Source organism: Capra hircus, assembly GCF_001704415.2.
Source record: "Capra hircus breed San Clemente chromosome X unlocalized genomic scaffold, ASM170441v1, whole genome shotgun sequence".
Lineage (NCBI taxonomy): Eukaryota > Metazoa > Chordata > Mammalia > Artiodactyla > Bovidae > Capra > Capra hircus.
The window spans coordinates 17,597,875-17,618,059 of record NW_017189517.1 but is presented as its reverse complement, the minus strand read 5'-3'; the positions used below and the strand labels follow the sequence as shown (position 1 = coordinate 17,618,059).

The 20,185-nt window shown below is 37.7% G+C and overlaps 1 protein-coding gene across 1 annotated transcript in view; it reads left to right on the top strand.

The window, feature by feature from the left end:
• The window catches only part of TENM1 (teneurin transmembrane protein 1), a 986,510-nt gene that overhangs the window by 596,330 nt on the left and 369,995 nt on the right, over nucleotides 1–20,185 (top strand). Inside the window, exon 10 of the mRNA XM_018044162.1 lies at nucleotides 19,388–19,587. Coding sequence (XP_017899651.1) covers nucleotides 19,388–19,587 — 200 coding nt within the window. The remainder of the gene's footprint in view (nucleotides 1–19,387; nucleotides 19,588–20,185) is intronic.

The window sequence follows — 20,185 nt, the reverse complement described above, 5'->3', positions numbered from 1 at the left end:
AAAAAATTTATTGAAGTATAGTTGATTTGCAGCATTAAATAGTTGTGTACAGCATGGTGGTGGTTTATTGTTAAGTCATGTCTGACTCTTGCAACCCCATAGACTGTAGCCCACCAGGACCCTCTGTCCATGGGATTTCCCAGGCAAGAATACTGGATTGCCATTTACAGCATAGTGATTCAGTATTTGTACAGACTATACTTCAGTGTAACTTATTATAATGGCTACAATTCTCTGCTATACAATATATCTTTGTTGCTTATCTATTTAATCTTTTAACCCCATATTTCTAATTTGTCACTTCCCTTTCCACACTGGTAACCATTAGTTTGTTTTTTTATATCTGTGAATCTGCTTCTGTTTTCCATATATATTCATTTGTATTGTTTTTTAGATTCTATTTATAAATTATATCATACAAGTATTTGTCTTTCTTTGTTTGACTTGTTTCACAAGCATAATATTCTCTAGGTTCATCCATGTTGCTGCAAACAGTGATGTTTTATTCTTTTTATGGCTGAGTAATATGCCCTTGTGACATACACGCAATGGAATATATGTGTATATACCACATCTGGTGATGGGCAGTAGGGCTCCTTCCATTTCTTGATCATTGTAAATAAAGATGCTGTGAACATTGGGGTGCATGTAACTTTTCATTTTTTCCATTTATATACTCATGAGTTGGATAGCTGGATCATATGATAGTTTAATTTTTATTTTTTTTTTGAGGCAAGTCCATACTATTTTCCACAGTGTGTTCACCAATTTACATTCCCACCAACAGTATACAAGGATCCCTTCACTCCACATTCATTCTAGCATTGGTTATTTGTAGACTTTTTGATGATAGCCATTCTGATAGTTGTGAGGTGATATCTCATTTTTGTTATGATTTGCATTTCTCTAATTAGCAGTGTTGAGCATCTTGGCCTGTTAGCCATCTGTATATCTTCTTTGGTAAAACCTCTGTTTAAGTCTTCTGTCCATTTTTTGAGTGGGTTGTTAATTTTTTGATATTGATTATAAGAGCTCTTTGTATATTTTAGGTATTAACCCCTTGTTGGTCATATTGTTTGCAAATATTTTCTTCCTTTCAGTAGGCAGTTTTTTCATTTAGTTTACTGGTTTCCCTCACTATGAAAAAGCTTTTAAATTTGATTAGATCCAATTTGTTTATTTTTGCTTTTATTTATTTTCCCTTAGGAGACAAATCCCAAAAATATGTCGCTGTGATTTATGTCAAAGAGTGTCCTACCTATGTTTTCTTCTAGGAGTTCTGTGGTTTCAGGTCTTGCATTTCAGGTCTTGTTTATTTTTGTATATAGTGTGAGGAAATGTTTTGACCTCATTGATTTACATGTATCAGTTCAGTTTTCCCAATAGCACTTGTTGAAGAGTTTGTCTTTTCTCCATTGTATTATTTTGCCTGCTTTGTCATAGATTAGGTGCATGGTTTAATCTCTGAGTTTTCTATCCTGTTCCATTGATCTATGTGTCTATTTTAGTGCTAGTACCATGCTTTTTGATTACTGTAGCTTTATATTATGGTATGAACTCTGGGAACATGATACCTCCAACTTTGTTCTTTATTCTCAAGATTGCTTTGGCAATTCAGGGTCTTTTTGTGGTTCCATATGAATTTTAGTGTTATTGTTCTAGGTTCTGTGAAAAATATCATGGGTATTTTAATAGGAATTGCATTAAATCTGTATATTGCTTTCAATCATATGGCCATTTTAACAATACTAATTCTTCCAATGCAGGAGCATGGGATATCTTTCCATTTCTTTGTATCATCTTCAGTTTCCTTCATCAATGTTTTATAGTTTTCAGAGTATAGGTCTCTCACCTCCTTGATTAAGTTTTTCTTAGATATTTTATTCTTTCTCTTTCTAATAGTTAATTATTAATATATAGAAAAGCAACCAATTTCTGTACATTAGTTTTGTTTCCCACAACTTCGTGGAGTTCATTTGTTAGTTCTAATAGTTTGAGGATGAAGACTTTAGGGTTTTCTATATGAAGTATCATGTCATCTTCAAAGAGTGACAGTTTTAATTCTTCCTTTCCAATTTGGATGCCTTTTATTTCTTTTCATTGTCTGATTGCTGTGGCTTGAAATTCCAATACTATATTAAATAGAAGTGGCCATCCTTGTCTTGTTCCTGAATTTAGAGGAAAAGCTTTCTTTTCAAACACCATTGAGTATGATGTTAGCTGTGTGTTTGTCATAAATTGTCTTTATTATGAGATATGTTCCCTCTACCCACTTTAATGAGAGTTTGCATCACTAATGGATGTTAAATTTTTGTCAAATGCTTTTTCTATGTCTGTTGAGATGATCATGTGATTTCTATTTCCATTCCTCCTTTTGTTTATGTTGTGTATCACATTGATTGATATGTGAATTCTGAAGCATCCTTGTATCCTTGGAATAATTCCAGCTTGGTCATGGTATCTCATTCTTTCTCTGTATTGTTGGATTCGGTTTGCTAATATTTTGTTGAGGAATCTTGCATGTATATTTCATCAAATACATTGGCCTGTAATTTTCTTTTTTTTAGTTGTACCTTTGTCTGATTTTGGTATCAGGGTAATGGTGGCCTCGAATGAATTTGGGGATGTTCCATCCTCCAACTTTTTAGGATAGTTGGAGGATAGGTATTAGTTCTTCTTTATATGTTTTATAGAATTCCCCCATGAAGCTGTCTGGTCCTGGACTTTTGTTTGATGGGAGTTTTGTAATTACACCTTCATTTTTACTACTAGTGGTCACTCTGGTCATATTGTCTGTTTCTTCTTGATTCGGTCTTGGAAGATTGTATCTTTTAAGAAATGTGTCTATTTCTTATAGGTTGTCCAATTTGTTGGCATACAGAAGGGTCCTGTTTATTTTTTTAAATCTAATCAGCCATCCTGTCTTTTGATTGGAGCATTTAGTCCATTGATGTTTAAAGTAATTTTGATAGATATGTACTTATTGCCATTTTATTACTTGTTTTCCATCAATTCTAAATGATAATCTTGCTGGGTAAAGTATACTAAGTTGCAGGTTTTTCCCTTTTAGGACTTTGAATATATTATGCTACTCCATCTGGCCTGCACAGTTTCTATGGAGAGATCCGCTGATAGCATTATGGCGATCCTCTTGTATATGACTCTGTTTTTTTCTCTTCTGCTTTAGAATTCTCTCTTTATCTTTAACTTCTGCCATTTTATTTATGAAATTTCTTGATATGGGTCTGTTTGGGCTTATCTTGTTTGGAATCGTCTGTGCTTCCTGTACCTGGATATCTCTTTCCTTCTTCAAGTTTGGAACATTTTTAGTCATAGTTTCCTCAAATACATTTTTGATACCCTTCTGTCTATTTTCTGTTTTTTGGAGTCTGAATAGTGCATGTGTTGGAAAGTTTCATGTTATCTTAGAGAGCTCTTAAGTTATTACTCAGCCGTTAAAAAGAATTCATTTGAATCAGTTCTGATGAGATGGATGAAACTGGAGCCGATTATACAGAGTGAAGTAAGCCAGAAAGAAAAACACCAATACAGTATACTAACACATATATATGGAATTTAGAAAGATGGCAGTGACGACCCTGTATGCAAGACAGCAAAAAAGACACAGGTGTATGGCGGACTTTTGGACTCAGAGGGAGAGGGAGGGATGATTTGGGAGAATGGCATTCTAACATGTATACTATCATGTAAGAATTGAATTGCCAGTCTATGTCTGACGCAGGATACAGCATGCTTGGGGCTGGTGCATGGGGATGACCCAGAGAGATGTTATGGGGAGGGAGGTGGGAGGGAGGTTCATGTTTGGGAACGCATGTAAGAATTAAAGATTTTTAAATTAAAAATAAATAAATAAATAAATAAAAATTTAAAAAAAATCTGTTCTTCTTTCTGCTGTTCTGATCCAGTGGTTGGTATTACTCTGTCTTCCAAATCACTGTATGTTCTCTGTATCACTCAGTCTGCTCTTCATTCCCTCTAGTGGGTCTTTTCGTTTCAGCTTTGAATTATTCATTTTTTATTGGGCTACTTCCTTGTTAAAGTGTTCATTGTTTAGATCAATTCTTTTCCATAATTTAGTTAACATTTTTATACCAATGTTTTGAATTCTTTATCTGATAAATTATTATCTGATAATTTGTTTATTTCTGTTTCAGTATTCATTTGTTCGGGGCTTTTCTCTTGTTCTTTCAATTGTGAGTAACTCCTCTGCGTTTTAATTTTGCTCAACTTTTTCCATCTGTGTGTGCGTGCTCAGTTGCTTCAGTCATGTTGGACTCTGTGCAACCCTATGTAGCAGTTACCTATTATGGTCTTGAAAGAGTTTTCTTATGTGGGAGCATCTCTGTACAGACTGATTGTGCCCAGTGCCTTTGATGGGACAACTGGATTTGATGTGGATGGGGATCAGAATTTTTCCTCAGGGTGTGCTGGCAGTGATTGCCTTGGTAGGGTGTGGGGCTGGAAATGAAAGAGCTAGAGCTGGTCAGGGTATGAGGTGGGGCTTCCTCTCTGCTCAGTGGTTATCAGTGCTCTGTCAGGAGTAGGGTCTGATACCAAGTTGCTGAAGCAGAAGCCCCAAGGGTGGGGCTCAAACTGGCTGTGTTTCCTTTTTTTTTTTTTTAATGGCCAATGCATTTTCTTTTTTTTTTTTTCCTAATTTTCTTTTTATTTTACTTTACAATACTGTATTGGTTTTGCATACATCAACATGAATCCACCACGGGTGTACATAAGTTCCCACTCCTGAACCCTCCTCCCACCTCCCTCCCCATACCATCCCTCTGGGTTATCCCAGTGCACCAGCCCCAAGCATCCTGTATCCTGCATCGAACCTAGACTGGCGATTCGTGATATTCCGTCACCCTGCACTGGGACATTTGCCTCAGAGGAGGAGAGTGGTGCAATCAGTGGGGTCCACGTGCAGACAGAGGTCTCATGCACTGCCTGTAGAGGGGTCTGCAGCTCTACTCAGATGCAGCCTCGAGTGTGAGCCCCCTTCATCACTCACAGTTGATCACTGCACTGCCCCCACCACCCCTGCTCCCTTGTGGAACTGCTCCACAAGTCTGGTAGGACCCGCTTGGACTCTCTGCATGTATCAAGTAGTCAGTTGTGATAGAGCAGCTGCCCTCAGAGATCTGGGCTGCTTCTGACGTGCTGCCTGAGGAAATGTCAACCACAGCTACCACGATTCCACTGGGGCTCTGCCCCGCTACACTGAGTCAGTTCTGCGTCCCATGACCTAATCTTTTCTCTCAGTCCTCTGTTCCCTAGATCTAGTGCCATGCTGTGGCCTGGAGTGTGTAGGGCCAGAGCGTTCGCTCAGCTCAGGCTGTGGTGCATGGCTAGGTGGTCTCAGGAAACCCAGCATCTGCTAGAGCAGATGTCTTTCTGCCCTGCCTAAGGGCAAGTCAGTGAGTCCAGTCTTCTCACAAGCAGAGTCCAGGCTTCACCAGACTTTCTGTCTGATTCAGCGGTCCTCCAGACAGCTAAATGGGGCTTTTCTTCTTCACACAATGCTCACAGACGGGGCTGTCCAGGCCGTGGCTCATGCTGCTCCCTCCCCAGGGCCGGTATCTGCCCATGTGGTCTTCCTTTTCCTCCAAGCCCACTCCCAGGAACACAGGTCCCAAACAGAGACTTTTCTCTCTGTCCTCCCCATTATGTGGGTACCTTTCTTACAGCCTTGGTCATACAGGAGTCCTTCTACCAGCTTACATTTAGTTTTCAGTGAGGATTATTCCACACGTAGATGTACTTTTTATTTTATTATTATTTTTTTTTTTACTTTACAATATTGTATTGGTTTTGCCATACATCAGCATGAATCCGCCATGGGTGTACACATGTTAAAATAATTATTTATTTATTTTGGCTGTGCCAGTTCTTAGTTGCAGCGCAGGGAATCTTCAGTCTTCGTTACAACGTATGGGATCTTTAGTTGTGGCATGCGAACTCTTAGTTGCAGCATGTGGGACCTAGTTCACTGACCAGGAATCAAACCCAGATGCTGTGCATTGGGAGTGTGGAGTCTTAGCCCTGGGAACACCAGGAAAGTCTTGTACATGTATTTTTGATATGTTCCTAGAGGGATGTGACTGCCACATCCTCTTACTCTGCTGTCTGGATCTCCCTCCTGTCCCTAAGAGTACTTTGCAAATCTTTTATTTCACACCAAAGTTCTAGGTTCTCCAGACAGTCCCTCCTCCTCAAAGCAGTACACATGCAGTTGCATTCAAACAAGTACCCTTGGGAATTGAAAGTTAAACAGCAACAAAATGCACCTTTCTGACCTCCGTTCCTTGTAGACTTAGCTGAAGAGGGGTGTGTGTGTGTGTGTGTGTGTGTGTGTGTGTGTGTGTGTGTGTGTGTGTGTGTGTGTGTTGTTTTTGCTTTTTGGCTTTGTTTTGTTTTCTTTTGACCTGCAGAATAGTTATATTTGGCGGCCATTTATGCAATAAAAATCTGGAACCTATACAACAGGTTGAATTCTAAATTTACTTATAGTTTCACTATATTTATTTCATAGACCTAGTCAGTAAAGATTCATTTTGTACCAAAGTAAAAAACTATTCCAACTCCATCCAGGTAATCATTGTGCATTCAGATGGAACATAATCCTGCATTATAATTCTGTGGTTCTTCAATATTCTTTCATAGGACATGTGGATATTAAAATGCACTCAGCTGCCCTTTGAGTCAACCATAGTTTCAGTATCTTTTACTTAAAGGATATGAAAGCTTAGGACATTGTTGTAGAATTGGGAATAATTCATATAAGTACAACAAACCACATGAATAAAATAATAGTCATGTACTAACAAAGACAATAATGTTGGGACCATAACATTATTATTTTTAAAGATTGATGGCAAATTACAGTAAATGTTTCCTATAAAGCCATATAGATGTTTCTCTAACACAGGGTTTCAGGGGGCTCAGCTAGAGTGCTGCAGCTTGTTTTCAACTACATTAAATCACTTTATCAATATACTTCAGTTTTAACAAAAGCTTTTCTAAAGCTTACTGGAGACCTGACTTCTCAAATAGATTTATGGAAAGAGTTGACTATACTCACAGGTAAACTTATTTACAGTATAAAAAATTCATGCTAAATGTTCTTGGCCATATATGTTTTATGTTTTACTCTTGTTTCATTTTAATCCTCTTCCTTGTTTTAATCATCTTCCTTTTTAAAAAACATACCTGTGATGCCATGTAAAATGTGTCTGCCTTTTGGTCCCTCTGGCCCAGTAGGCTACATCTGACAGAGGCACCAAGTAGTTTGCTATAGAATGACATATTTATCCTCCTGAACTAGTCCTTGAAAGGCTAGAGAATCTTCCCATAATGTGCTAATAATATCTTATATTTTTTAAGAAGGAATAATCCATTGTAGAAATTTATCAGCCACATGTATATCTAATCCTAAGGAGTGCCCAGTTATATCTTTCAGCTTGTATTATTTTTGGAGAAAGTTCAAACATTTACTAGCTTTTTCATGAAGTCAAAGGTAACTTTAGTGTGTAAAATTTCCTTCTGAAAATAAAGTGCTAGAGTTCCAGGATCTAATGCACAAGTTTGCTTGCTTTCCTGTGCATGTCTTTGGCAGTCCTATAGATAATATTCACCAATCTTTTCTTAGTCTTTGCTTTTCTAATGCTAAGAGCCTTTGGTTTTACTTTTTACTCTACTTGTAGCTCCTATCCTCCCTTAGTCATTTTAGTTGCCTTTTCATATTTCCATTTTATATTCTACCAAAGGTGTCTTCACCAGAACTGTACACAGATACCATCTTGCCATTGCCAGGGGTTCAGTGAGAGGGAAGAATATATGTGAAAAGTTGAATTGTACAAGATTCTTAACCACCTCAAACCCTCCATTCAAATAATGTCAAGGTGGGGAAATGAAATCTTAGTATTTGGGAACATAGAATAGAAGCTCATGATTTTTAATGCTGTTTTGAGTCAAGGTACTATTTTAATTGTGGTTTAAGTACTGTGGAAAGTTAACAAATGAAGCAGAAGACATAGCTTTTGCCCTTGAAAAAGTTCCTATTAAATAGGAGAGCTGTGAGAAACACGCATATATACACAGGGTAAAATAACATGCAACCAACTGTTGTACAGAAATAGAAATAAAATGGTTAGGTGACTAAGAGGCCTAAAAGAAAGAAGATGGAAAGATGATTGTTATTGTAGAAGTAACTGGAGCTGAGCCTTGAGAAACGAGAAAAATCAATCCTAGATGACCTTAAAGAGTGCCTGTTTAGGAGACTGGAATAATAGAGCGGTAAGGGGGAAATGCAGATGGTAATAGCCTATGTGCTAAATGGATAATGAAGCAATAGAGGCAGCAGATGGAGACAGTTTGGCAAGGAAAAGAAGGAGATAAATAGTTTGATAACTAGATAAAGGGGCAGTTGGGTCATTTTATTCCTTTCTTTTTATTAAAGAGAGATGTGTGGTTGTTGGAATAAGACACCAATAGAGAAGGAGACATTGAGGATGCTAGGAAGAAAGGAGATGCTAAAGGGACCAAAGTCTCTTGGGAGAAGAGAAGGGGAGGGAGATGCCTCAGAGATAAACTGACACCAATTGTATTGCACACTGAGTACGAGAGAGACATATTGATACTATGGAAATAAGAGATAGGGGTTCAAAAAGGGAGCACAATATGTTCAATAAATGTTATCATCTATTATGATTATTGTTATTACTATTATTATGCTCTGTAATGTATTTTATTTGTGAAGAAAAGTTTTAATTTGATATATATTTTCTGGATTCCTAAAATGTATCAAAATATGTAGCAATATGACAACCCATGAGAACTAGTGCCTAAGCTGGCCACTTCTCTTTCCCAAGACCAGGCACAAGATATATGTGTTCAGGTATATGTGCTCAGACTCTTTGCAACCCCATGGACTGCAGCCCACCAGTGTCCTCTGTCCATGGAATTATCCAGGCAAGAATACTAGAGGGGGTTGCTATGCTCTCCTCCAGGGGATCTTCCCAACCCAGGGATCGAACTCAGGTTTCCCATATTGCAGGTGGATTCTTTACCAGCTGAGCCACAAGGGAAGCCCAGAAAAGGGGAAGCTAGAGAAAATGAGCTATGACCTGCCCTGCTGCCACCTTTCCAAAGTCCAGAAGGATGTGATCAGAGTAACCTACACGTAACAAATATATAACATTTTATAAAATTAATAAAATAGGCATCCCAGCTGTGAACTACCAACTACATGTCCTAAAAGTTCTGGCCAGGAGACAGTTCAGCCTCTAGATAGCACGTGACCTTCTAATACCACTTGGAAACACATCAAAACTCTTATGACACCGTATGGTAGTTTGTGTAAATGCGTGTATAGGTTATGCATGCCAATTTATACCTTCCAACCATATTTTTTGTAACAGCTTTGTTGAGATATACAGTTGCATGATTAGAACTTTTAAAAAGTGACAGGAATATGTACATCCATATACAGTTGTCTCTTGGTATCCATGGGGATTTGTTCTAGGATCCTCACAGATACCAAAATCTGTGGACGCTCAGTTCAGTTCAGTTCAGTTCAGTCGCTCAGTCGTGTCCGACTCTTTGCGACCCCATGAATCGCAGCACTCCAGGCCTCCCTGTCCATCACCAACTCCCGGAGTTCACTCAGACTCACGTCCATCGAGTCCGTGATGCCATCCAGCCATCTCATCCTGAGTCGTCCCCTTCTCCTCCTGCCCCCAATCCCTCCCAGTATCAGAGTCTTTTCCAATGAGTCAACTCTTCGCATGGGATGGCCAAAGTAGTGGAGTTTCAGCTTTAGCATCATTCCTTCCAAAGAAATCCCAGGGCTGATCTCCTTCAGAATGGACTGGTTGGATCTCCTTGCAGTCCAAGGGACTCTCAAGAGTCTTCTCCAACACCACAGTTCAAAAGCCCTCATAAAAAATGGTGTAGAATTTGTATATGCAGTCCTCCCATATACCTTAAATCATCTCTATATAACTTATAATACCTGATACAATGTAAATGCTGTGTAAGTAGTTGTAAACTTGTGTGCAGCAAATTCAATTTTTGCTTTGTCGAACTTTCTGGGATTTTTTTTTCTGAATATTTTTGATCTATGGAAACCATGGATATGGAGGGCCAACTGTTATTTACATTCTATGTAATTCACTGATTTAATGTCTACAGCTCAGTGATTCTTAGTATATTTAGAGTTGAGTAGCCATCACTGCAATTTAATTCTAGAATATTTTCATCATGCCAAAAATATACTTCATAGGTACTGGCAGCCACTTCCTATTCCCCCAGCCCCTGGCTACCGCTAATGTACTTTCTGTCTCTATAGATTTGCCTATTTGTACATTTCATATAAATGCAGTCAAAATGTGTAGACTTTTCTTTCTGGCTTCTTTCACTTAACATAAGGTTTTCAAGGTTGTCCATGTTGTAGCATATACCAATACTTAGCTCCTTTTCATGGCTGAATAATATTTCCTTGTATGACTATAACATATTTGTTTATCCATTCATTAGTTGATGAATCTTTATGGATTTTCACCTTTTTTGGATGTTATGAATAATACTTTCATATGTTCAAAAATAGATCATAGAGTCTAAATCCAATTCAAAATTCATCCTTTAATTAATGGTACAATTTTAATAATGCCATTTTATTGCTGTCTGAGAAGATGTATGTAATAGTCAATAAGCTACTGTCCTGGAATCTGAAGTCTGTCAGTGTATGGGCATAACTGTTAACACTTATACTGTAGTGTATTTCTCAAGTGTAAGAGTAGGCTTCCCCAGTGGCTCAGTGGTAAAGAATCCACCTGCCAAGGCAAGAGACACAGAGAGAAGGAGTCAATCCCTGGGTCAGGAAGATCCCCTGGAGGAAGAAATGGCAACACACTCCAGTATTCTTTCCTTGAAAATCCCACGGACAGAGGAGCTGGGTGGGCTACAGTCCATGAGGTTGCAAAGAGTTTGACACAACTGAGCTACTGAACCTGCATTCAAGATTAGTTAATGGACTTTGCTACATAATCAGCTATGTATTATCAGTGTCAGTAAAACAGAGATATTTCATTATTGAGCATATTTTATTCACAGTTAATTCCCAAAGATCTATGTGTGTAGATGACTTCAGTTCTTCCTCCCACCAAACCTTGTACTGAAATGTCAAAGTAAATGATCAACAGTACTAAATAAATTATCAAGATTACTATTTTATTTTATTAATTTATTAAAGTAGCAATTACCAAGCACCTACTACATCCAAAGCTCATTCTTCCTTTTCTTTCTCTTGCCTACTACTGGGTCTAACAATATGAAAGGCATGTGTAATACACTATCTGGAAAGTGAGTGTTGAATACATCTTTTTCTTAAATGGTTCACATAAGGAAAATTATACAAAGCCACATAGATGGACAGGATAGGTTTTTTAGTGTCTCCTTTTCATCTCTGAACACCTTTTGATCACTGGGAATAAAACTATTTTGCTCCAAGCACAAATATTCTAAATTTCACAATGATTTGTTACTATGAAACACTTATTACATTTGAAAGAACACAGAGAAGATGGTACTTAAATCATGAGACACACACTAGGACTAATTCAGGTGAAAGACCGTACCAAAGCCATTTGGCTATGTCTTTTAATGGTTTGGAACATGCTATAGGATGAAATGAAGGGGAACCAGGACCTTAAGACTTATTTCTTTTTTATATCATTGAACAACATCCCCTTCCATTAAAGTGGTACTTTTTTAGCTTAGATAATTTTTATGGAATTTGCAAATGTCTTTAAAAGACTGTAAGATTGTTGTTATGGGTACAACCATAGCCTTTACCTAGTGATTTTTACACAAGGACCTGGTAGTGGAATCTTGTAAATAACCATGCATCAATCTCTTCTAGGAATGTCCCATTGAGTTTTGCACAGAATCATTGAATGCAGTCTAGTTATATTAAAAAAATAAACACACTTATATGTCTAGAATATTGTTTTTTCAGTTCAGTTCAGTCTCAGTCGTGTCTGACTCTTTGCGACCCCATGAATCACAGCACGCCAGGCCTCCCTGTCCATCACCAACTCCCAGAGTTCAGTCAAACTCATGTCCATCAAGTCGGTGATACCATCCAACCATCTCATCCTCTGTCGTCCCCTTCTCCTCCTGCTTTCATCTTTCTCAGCATCAGGGTCTTTTCCAATGAGTCAGTTCTTCGCATCAGGTGGCCAAAGTGTTGGAGCTTCAGCATCACTCCTTCCGATGAATATACAGGACTCATTTCATTTAGGATTGACTGGTTTGATCACCTTCCTGTCCAAGGGACTCTCAAGAGTCTTTCCAACACTGCAGTTCAAAAGCATAGATTCTTCAGCACTCAGCTTTCTTTATGGTCCAACTCTCACATCTATATATGACTACTGGAAAAACCATAGCTTTGACTAGGTGGACCTTTGCTGGCAAAGTAATATCTCTGCTTTTTAATATGCTGTCTAGGTTTGTCATAGTTTTTCTTGCAAGAAGCAACCTATCTTATAAGAACAACACTATTATAATCACATTATTAGTATTCAGGTATGTGTCTCAATGAAACTTTGGTTTAGTCAATAGAACACTACACCTGATGTCTGTCACCAGTTCCTCCATCTATTTAATCTTATAGGTAGATTGACCTTTTCCTTTGCATCACCAGTTTGCCACCCTTCAACCTGGTCTGTCTGCCATTGTTTTTTTCCTACTCAGCAGTTGATGCCTGTGTTGCAACCTATAAAGAGAGTGTTTAGCTCAAACTAAATTGGTGGATATTGGTGAGACTGTGATAACTACAGTACTTCACAGTTTGATATAATCCGTGGCTCTCTGCCCTTCTTGAATTTGTGCAGGAGGCATTTGTTATTAGAGAATATGTTCTTCTAGAGCCTTCTGATATACTTCAGTAAAATAACTGATTAAACGGCAATTAAAACATGAATATTACAAAATCTGTACCCTAGTGCTATATTTTAACTCTGGCACTGACGATTTGCAAATGAAGAATCAGAGTCAATGTAAAGTTTGTCCAAAAGTATTCCACTTACCTATATTGATACAGAATTTCATCATGAAATCACACTACATATTGTTTTTTTGCATGTAATTTCCTTCTCTTTGGTTTTTCCCTTTGAACTACATTAAGAAAAACTAATGAAATAATAAATTAACCAATAATCATTATATTGTAATCCATAACTAGTTTTGAGAGAAGTGAAAATGGAGCAGTCTATTTAGTGAAGTAAATTGCTAACAGGGAGATAACTTTCCTTTCTGATGCGCTAAGCTCTAAAAGGTTAGGGGCTGAGAAATTTTGTATCTGCAAGCTGTGAGAATTTTTCTAATACCAAATCTGCAAAAAAACTTGCTTTGCTATTTTTATTTAAATTATAGTCCACATGTTCATTCATGTTACCCTGTCTCTCTAACTACCTTGTCTTAACTATGATACCAGTTCTCAAAGGGTAAGACCATCTTTTAAAATCATTTTATAGATGACATGTATATATGCTTTGTATATTTAGTAATTCTAAAAACCAGGAAACTCCAACAACACAACTTCACAAGTTTATTTTGATTTATTGAATAACATTAAAGTGGCCTTATACAATATATGATGCTATAAAATGCAGAAGAGAGAGATACTGTAGCATTTGGTAAGGCTCATATATAAAGGTTAATGTCAAAAAAAAAGGTTAATGTCCATCAGCCAGTTTTGTCCTGAGTTTTTAAAAATGACAACATCTGCATTCATTGGAGACCATTTTCAGCACCTTTAAAATACTATTTGCTGAACCTAAAACATTTTAAATTGTCTTATATTTATAATATTGTTTGCATGGCCAAATGATGCATTTTAACCAGTGATAAAAGCCCCTAATGAGGCTAGCAGTTGGATAAACTGAACATTAAGTTGAGAATAGAAGTGTCCACATAAATATAGTCTGTTAAGTACTGCTCATTGAAGAGATCTGTCTGCTCCAGGACCTTGAGAGTTAAATGTATAATCAACCCTTTATGGACCAAACTTCTGTCTCATGTGGAAAAAATAACTTCCACTGAAAAATAAGGTCCTCAGTTGGTCACTTATGATCTCAAAGGGCGTATTTTATTATAAATGTCAATTTCACAAAATTATGTGTCCTGTAATACATAATTATGTTCAAAATTGCATTTGAAATCTATTATTAACAGTTAACAGTGAACATTCTTAAAATAGTTATTACTCTTGGCCTTAACAGGAAAAGCAATAATGGAGGTATTTTAGGGAGTTAAAAGCTGCAAGGCATTGGCCTCTGAATAAAGCCACTGCAGGTGTGTTTCTTAATGGGCTGTTAATTTTATAGCTGGTGAACACAAAGGACAGAGACCATGTGTGTTTTTAAACTGTGTTTGGTGTGGAAAAGGAGTTGATGGATGAAAAATATAAAGGCAGTGTGAAATAAGGCCAAATTGAGCTTGCCCTCCTGAGATGTAATCCTCCTTTCTCAAAACCAAGGCCAACTCAATTCTTGCCACTGTGCTTCAGTTCCCACCACCACATAACAAAGAATCCCAGAGAAACTTATATTAAGCCAGCACATCAGAAATAATTAGAAAATATGACAACAAACAATAAAGACCTGATACACTAACATTCTCTCACACTAACCAGCTCTTTATAGGTTTCCTGTTTTTGCTACTAAGTCACTCAAACTTAAGAGTTTTGACTCCCTCCTCCTGCATCCCTCACCGCTAGGTTCCCAGGGTTCTTAGAACCTTGCATCTCAGTGTGTGTGCTGAAGACCAAGAAACATGAGTGTTACTTGGTAACTCACAAGATCTAAGTTCTCCAACCAGGGATTGAACCTGGGCCACCACAGTGAAAGCATCTTTTCTTCCTGGGGAAATAATTTGTTTTATTGTTATCAGTTTAGTTCAAGTTCAGTTCAATCACTCAGTCGTGTCTGACTCTTTGTAACCCCACGGACTGCAGCATGCCAGGCCTCCCTGTCCATCACCAACTCCCGAAGTCTACCCAAACTCAGGACTGAAGTGACTTAGCAGCAGCAGCAGCAGCAGGTCCACTGAGTTGGTGATGCCATCCAACCATCTCATCCTCTGTCGTCCCCTTCTTCTCCTGTCTTCAATCTTTCCCAGCATCAGGGTCTTTTCCATTGAGTCAGCTCTTCGCATCAGGTGGTCAAAGTATTGGAGTTTCAGCTTCAACATCAGTCGTTTGAATGAATATTCAGGACAGATTTCCTCTAGGATGGACTGGTTTGATCTCCTTGCTGTCCAAGGGACTCTCAAGAGTCTTCTCCAACACCACAGTTCAAAAGCATCAATTCTTCGGCACTCAGCTTTCTTTATAGTCCAACACTCACATCCATACATGACTACTGGAAAAACCTTTGACTAGCTTTGACTAGACAGACCTTTGTTGGCAAAGTAATATCTCTGCTTTTTAATATGCTGTCTAGGTTGGTCATAACTTTTCTTCCAAGGAGCAAGCATCTTTCAATTTCATGGCTGCAGTCACCATCTGCAGTGATTTTGGAGCCCAGAAAAATAAAGTATGTCACTGTTTCCACTGTTTCCCTATCTATTTCCCATGAAGTGATGGGACCAGATGCCATGATCTTAGTTTTCTGAATGTTGAGCTTTAAGCCAACTTTTTCACTCCTCTTTCACTTTCGTCAAGAGGTTCTTTAGTTCTTCTTCACTTTCTGCCATAAGGGTGGTATCATCTGCATATCTGAGGCTAATATTTTTCTCTGCAATCTTGATCCAAGCTTGTGCTTCATGCAGACTGGCATTTTGCATGATGTACTCTGCATAGAAGTTAAATAAGCAGGGTGACAATATATAGCCTTGACGTACTCCTTTCCCAATTTGGAACCAGTCCATTGTTCCATGTACGTTTCTAACTGGTGCTTCTCAACCTGCATACAGATTTCTCAAGAGGCAGGTAAGGTGGTCTGGTATTCCCATCTCTTTCAAAGGCTTTGGCATAGTCAATAAAGCAGAAGTAGATGTTTTCCTGGAACTCTCTTGTTTTTTCGATATTCCGACGGATGTCGGTAATTTGATCTCTGGATCCTCTGCCTTTTCTAAATCCAGCTTGAACATCTGGAGGTCCACGGTTCACGTACTGTTGAAGCTTGGCTTGGAGAATTTTGAGCATTACTTTGCTGGCATGTGAGATGGGTGCAATTGTGTGATAGTTTGAGCACTCTTTGGCATTGTTATAAATAATAAATTATTATTATAGTAATTATTATATAATAATTTGTTTATATAATATAATTTGTGTATATAATAATATATAGTAAGTTGCTTTATTGTTATGATGATTATAAATAATAATATCTTTATAGTTTAGATTTTTTTTATAAGAAATATATAATTAGATTTTTCTTCTTCATTCAGATTGGTGGTTCTTACTGTTTAACACAGATGTCTGGTTCATGACTTCTTATTTTTAATGATAGATATAGATATATGGCAGAAGGAAATGGCAACCCACTCCAGTTTTCTTGCCTGGAGAATCCCATGGACAGAGGAGCCTGGCGAGCTACAGTCCATGGGGTTGCAAAGAGTCGGACATGACTGAGAGCAACTAACACAGACACACACACACACACACACACAGATATATGGGGCTTCCCTGGTGGCTCAGATGGTAAAGATATAGATATATGAAATATATCTTCCATCTTCCTCATGCTTTCTAATTGACGCATCTAGTCTGTCTTCCCTTTCTTGTCTTCATTTAGAATAAGTTATTTTTATCTCAGTACTATTTTCTCTATGCTAGTTCAAAAATAAATTTTTATCTTTTAGTATTTATGCTTAAATTACAATAAGATTTTTGAATTTATAGTAATCTGAAGTTAATTGATATTTGTACCATTCCTTAGGATAATCCAGCTTTACACTTCCCAGATAATATGTGATTTTTTTAACCTAATTGTGGCATAATTGACAAATATGGTCATATATATTCAAAGTATACATCATGATACTTGATATACATATATATTGGAAAACGGTTACCAAGATCAAGATAATGAAAACATTTATTACCTCACATCGTTAACACATGTCAGCTCGTGTGTGTGTGTGTGTATGTGTGTGTGTGTATGTGTGTGTGTGTGTGTGGTTGAAAATACTTAGTATTTACTCATAGCAATTTTCAAGTATATATTACCATATCATTAACTATATTCACTATGCTGTATATTAGAGCCTCAAAACTTTTTATAAGTGAAAATTTGTTTCCTTTGACCTATATCACCCCATTCCCCCCTCCCTCCAGCCCTGGCAACCAGCATTCTATTCTTGTTTGTATGAAATCAACTTTTGTCTGTCTGCCTTATTTCACTAAGCACAATGCCCTTCAGATTCATCTTCTTTATCCATTTATCCACTGAAGGACATTCAGGTTGTTTCCATATCTTGGCTGTTGTGAATAATGCTGCAATGAATGTGGGATCCTGATTTCAATTTCTTTGGATATATACCCAGGAGTAGCAATGCTGTATCATATGGTAGTTCTATTTTTGGCTTCCTTTGTGGCTCAGCTGGTAAAGAATCCGCCTGCAACAAGGGAGACCTGGGTTCGAAATCTGGGTTGGGAAGATCCCTGGAGAAGGAAAAGGCTACCTATTCTTCCCTGGAGAATTCCATGGACTATTCCATGTATAGTCCATGCAGTCGCAAAGAGTCGGACATGACTAAGCAATTTTCACTTTCACTTTCATTTTGCATTTCCACCAACAGTGCACAAGGGTTTTCTTTTCTCCACATCCTCACCAACATTTATCTCTTGTCTTTTTGATAATATCCAGCCTAACAGGAGTAAGATGATATCTCATTGTGATTTTGATTTGCATTTCCCCAGTGACTAGTGATATTAAACATCTTTCATATACCTATTGGTCATTAATATATCTTCTTTGGAAAATATATAACTCAAGTCCTTTGTCCATTTTTAAAAATTGGATTATTTGCATCTTTGTTATTGAGTTGTACTAGTTCTTTATATATTTTGGATACTAATGCCTTATCAGATACACTTTGCCTTCCATCCTTTCCCTCTAACCCTACTTCCAGCTGCTTCTACCTACACCTTAGCTTTATAGAGTCTCTCTTTGTTTAGGTTCAAGCTGTTCCTTTCACATGGAAAATTCTTCCCCACACCCAGAGGGATGTTATGGGGAGGGAGGTGGGAGGGGGGTTCATGTTTGGGATCGCATGTAAAAAAAAATAAAAAATTAAAAAATAAAATAAAATAAAAAAATAAATAAATTAAAAAAAAATTCTTCAACTCTGTTGAAATCCTTTCCATCCTTTAAGGCTCATCTTGAGTACCACTTCCCATAAATATGCTTTTCTGATTCACTCATTTGTTTATTCATTGAATAAATATGTACTGATCACAGAACTACACTCTTCTGGTTCTTGGAGATAAAGCAATAAACAGAACAGCCACAGCCTCATGGACTTTATATTCTATCAGGTGAAAACAGGTGATAAACAAGAAATAAGTAAAACATATGTTATATTAAGTGGTGATAAGTGCTAAGAAGAAAATAGAAGAATATAAAGGGGGTTCAGACAGCCAGGAATGATGAGTATCCTCTGATCAAATACCTTTCCTTATTTTGTATACCCAATGCAAGTATTTTCCTTTACAATGTGGCTATTTGCATATTTGCCCTATTTTTCTATCTTACATTCAAAGTTCCTTGAGAGCAAGAACTTTATTTCACTCATCTTTGTATCTCCTTTACCATCTGAGCCACCAAGGAAGCCCATCGTAAAGGAGATATCTCCTGGGGTTTCCCTGGTACCTCAGCTGGTAAAGAATCCACCTGCAATGCAGGAGACCCCGGTTCAATTCCAGGGTTGGGAAGATCCCCTGGAGAAGGGAACAGCTACCCACTCCAGTACTCTGGGCTGCAGAATTCTATGGACTCTATAGTCAATGGGGTCACAAAGAGTCGGACATGATTACCTTTCACTTATAGCTGTATCTCCTATACAGCTGTATGTATCTCCTACAGCTACCAAGACAAAGTTCAGTAAATAATGGTTAAAATGACTCAAATGATGGAAATAAGTGCGATAGTACTTAAGAGGAAGGAGAGACTGATACAGTGGTTGGTTGGGAAAGACTCCTTGGAGATTGTTAATTTGGATAAGGTTTTACAAGATGGGTGGGGTGAAAAAGAAGGAAGAGCTGAGTAAGTCTGATTTGATATATATGTTCTTGAAAATCTAAAAATCATTGTTTTATCAACTGACTAATATTATGAATAATTTTCTTTATTTTTAAAACCAGTGTTTCAGAAGGGACGGGCAATAGACACTGGAGAAGTTGACATTGGTGCACAGGTCATGCAGACCATTCCACCTGGCTTATTCTGGCGTTTTCAGATTACTATCCACCATCCTATATATCTGAAATTCAATATTTCTTTAGCCAAGGACTCACTGCTGGGAATTTATGGCAGAAGAAACATTCCACCTACACACACTCAGGTATTTGATACTGTAGATATTTCTTGACCCTTTCAGAGAGTGGCAGGATGAATAGTTCAGGGTTTGTGACTTGCAAAGTATGTGGGAGTCAAAGGTGATGGCAGACAATTCTGTAATGAGCAAATATCCAGAATAATCACAGTCAAGCGAATGAAAAATTAAAAAAGATGCTATTGAGCAATAACAACTAGAATTTAGCAAAACAGATTCAAAAAAGGAAGTTTAAGAAAATATTCTTGCAACGGAAGTTCTGCTTCCTGGAACAGGATGGTCATGAGCCTTCCCAGCCCCCTCCTCTTTTTTAGTCTTGGTGCCCACCCCTCCACTGGTTCCATACATTCCTGACCTGTTGTCCCAATAAAGGAATACAAATCAAGAGGGAAATGAGTCAAAAAGGCACGTTTTGTCTTGTAGGTAAAACATGTTCCTTATTATTGTTACGAAAAACTTGAATAGGTAAAACCTCTATGGTTTACAAGACCCTTCTAGAAACCTTTGGCACTTCATTTCCCTTAATTTCTTTCCCTTATCTCTTCCTACACGAACCCATTTGAGGCCCTGCTCCATCTAGGTAGCATAAGGAATGGTAACCATCCTG